A 2,334-nucleotide genomic window follows, 5' to 3' on the forward strand; every position below is an offset into this window, starting at 1 on the left:
CTGGGTTCGCTGCTGCCACTTCTCCTCCAGTTTCCCTCTGCCAAATATGAAGCAATTGTAAAGCAATAACCTGTTGGTAGCCATGAAATAGGATGTTTGGGCCAAGTCCTTGCTGGCTGCAAGAGAAAAGGAAAGAGCAGGGGTCAGTGTGTGTAAACTCTGAGATCCCACTTTGGGCATCGCAGCCCAGAAGAGGCCGCTCAGCACCACTCCCCCGCCCCAGTGCGAGTGCCCCACACAAGAGGGGCTCCAGAGCTCCATGCTTATGGGGATGGCGCAGCAGACCCCCAGCCCCCGCGGCACAGGGAGCTCCCACAGCCGGGTGAGGTTACACCCCACTCACCTCGCACCAACTGCGTGCACTTCACCACGTGCGTGTGCGGGTGGTCGATGGTGATCTCGAAGCCTGGGAGGAGAAGACAATGCAGCCATCAGGAGCCCATGGACCCACGAACCTCCCTGAGGGGGGGAACAAGGCTCCCTCCCCTCCCCTCCTGCAGCCCCTGCTCTGCTCCTGCCCACAGCACTTGGGTTCTCCAGTCGCAAACCCTGAAGCTGCTGCTTCCAGACCTCCAGAAGCAGCTTGAGGGACCTCGCTGCAAACAAACCCACTCAGCAATAGCAGGACAAAGCCTCTCAGAGCAGCTGGAAGGAAGGAGGAGCCAATGGCAGCTGCTCAAAGGCATCTGTCACCCAGAAAGCCAAGAGGAAACAGACGCCTTCCCTTTGAAGGGGGCTCCAGCACTGCAGAGCTGCAGCCTCGCTGCAGTTTCCTATTCACTTTGGGCATCAGGCTCTAAAGGGGGGGTGGGAAGATCAACTCAGTCCATGTGTGCAGCAGATTTGCTTCTTCCCATGGGGAATGCTTCTTCCCATGGGGAATATTCTAGAAGCAGCAGGATGTTAAAAGGGCAAGAGGAGAAGCTGCAGTTTGGCCCTGCTTGGCCAGCCCCTGTGCTCCTGGTGGCATCTGCTCATAAGCCAGGTCGAAGGACCAGAGGCCCATAGAGGGCTGTGAAGCACCACCTGGAGCAGAACACATTGCTACAGGTCCCTCGTAGGAATGGGAGAACGGATCCAATGTAGGATCCAGCTTCTGCTTCCATAACCCCCCGCCCCCAAACCTGCCGCTGGTGGGGTTGTTGCTTCATATTCAACACAAGAACATTCAAGGCAGGCTCTGGTAGACCTGGTGCAGCACAAGCTGCTTCCTGCCGCCAGGAATTCTGGAGTATTATGGAATTGAACAGCACAACGGGGACCGAGCAGCACAAAACCTGCTGTGGGAGGGGGGGAAAAAAAAGACCACAACTCCTGGGTTACACCTGAGACAAGGAGAACAGGAGGAGGGAGGGGGAAAGGAGAGTTTGCTGCCTGGGTTCCTGATGTGGAGAAGACCGTGGTTAAGACTCCTGGCTCCGCAGAGCATTCCCGGCTCTGGGAATGCTGGGCTGCTTTGGAACACTCACCCAGGGTCTGTAGGATGATGCTCTCTAGAATGACCAGGTCTTGGGCTTGCTGCAGATAAGCCTGGTGTGGAGAGGAAAGCAAGTGACTCACAGGGTAACCCTACACATCACTGACACCAAAGCAGCAAAGGGGAATCTTTGGCATGGGGGGAAGTGGCCCAGATTCCCAGCTGGAAAAGAGGCAGCAATGGCCCCGCTCCCCACTAGTGCTCCTGCTTGTCACAGGGAGCCTCTTGGTGCTGGTCCCTCAAGCTGCACGGACAGCTCAGGGATTTGCTGCTCGATTTCCCTTCAGCTTCCCTGGATAAAGTTGCTCCAGAGCTGAGGAACCAATGTGTGGGGACAGCCACATCCACACCCTTCTCTGAGCACGCTGCCACACAGCGGGGGAGAACAGGAGAAAGAAGCCCTTTAGGCACTGAGCATCCCCATCCCACCATTCCCACCTCCCCACTCACCTCGCTCTTGGGTTCCAGAGGCGCTTCCAAGGGATGCAAACAGGCTCGTGCCACCTTGATGACATGCTCCAGCTTCCGAGGCTGCTCCTCCACCTTGGCTGCCAGGAAGAGCGCGGCTGGAACCACGGCCTGCAGCGGGGGAGATCCACCCGTTTTCCGAGAGTTAGGAAGTTCAAGTGTCGAGCAACAGAACGAGGCTCATTCCGCACTTACAGAGCGGGTAACGAGCAAACGCAAGCCCCAGGAGGAGGGCCAAGGGGCTCCCCCCCGGGCGGTCCCCGCGCCCCCCGCGCCGCAGCACTCACGTTCCGGTGGAACTGGGTGAAGGACTGCACCATGTAGAAGCGGTGCATGTACACGATGGCCGTGTTGATGGTGAGCTGGGACCTGATGGCGCCGTTAAGGAA

General features: G+C 57.9%; 1 protein-coding gene across 1 annotated transcript in view; it reads right to left on the bottom strand.

The window, feature by feature from the left end:
* The window catches only part of CCNT1 (cyclin T1), a gene marked incomplete at both ends in the record, with an annotated part of 5,103 nt that extends 2,772 nt beyond the window's left edge, over positions 1-2,331 (bottom strand). The window contains 5 exons of the mRNA XM_010016647.1: positions 71-116; positions 344-406; positions 1,470-1,530; positions 1,928-2,056; positions 2,233-2,331. Of these exons, the coding sequence (XP_010014949.1) occupies positions 71-116; positions 344-406; positions 1,470-1,530; positions 1,928-2,056; positions 2,233-2,331 (398 nt within the window). The remainder of the gene's footprint in view (positions 1-70; positions 117-343; positions 407-1,469; positions 1,531-1,927; positions 2,057-2,232) is intronic.
* Between the last annotated feature and the right edge of the window lie 3 nt (positions 2,332-2,334).

Source organism: Nestor notabilis, unplaced genomic scaffold (assembly GCF_000696875.1).
Source record: "Nestor notabilis isolate BGI_N333 unplaced genomic scaffold, ASM69687v1 scaffold22330, whole genome shotgun sequence".
Lineage (NCBI taxonomy): Eukaryota > Metazoa > Chordata > Aves > Psittaciformes > Psittacidae > Nestor > Nestor notabilis.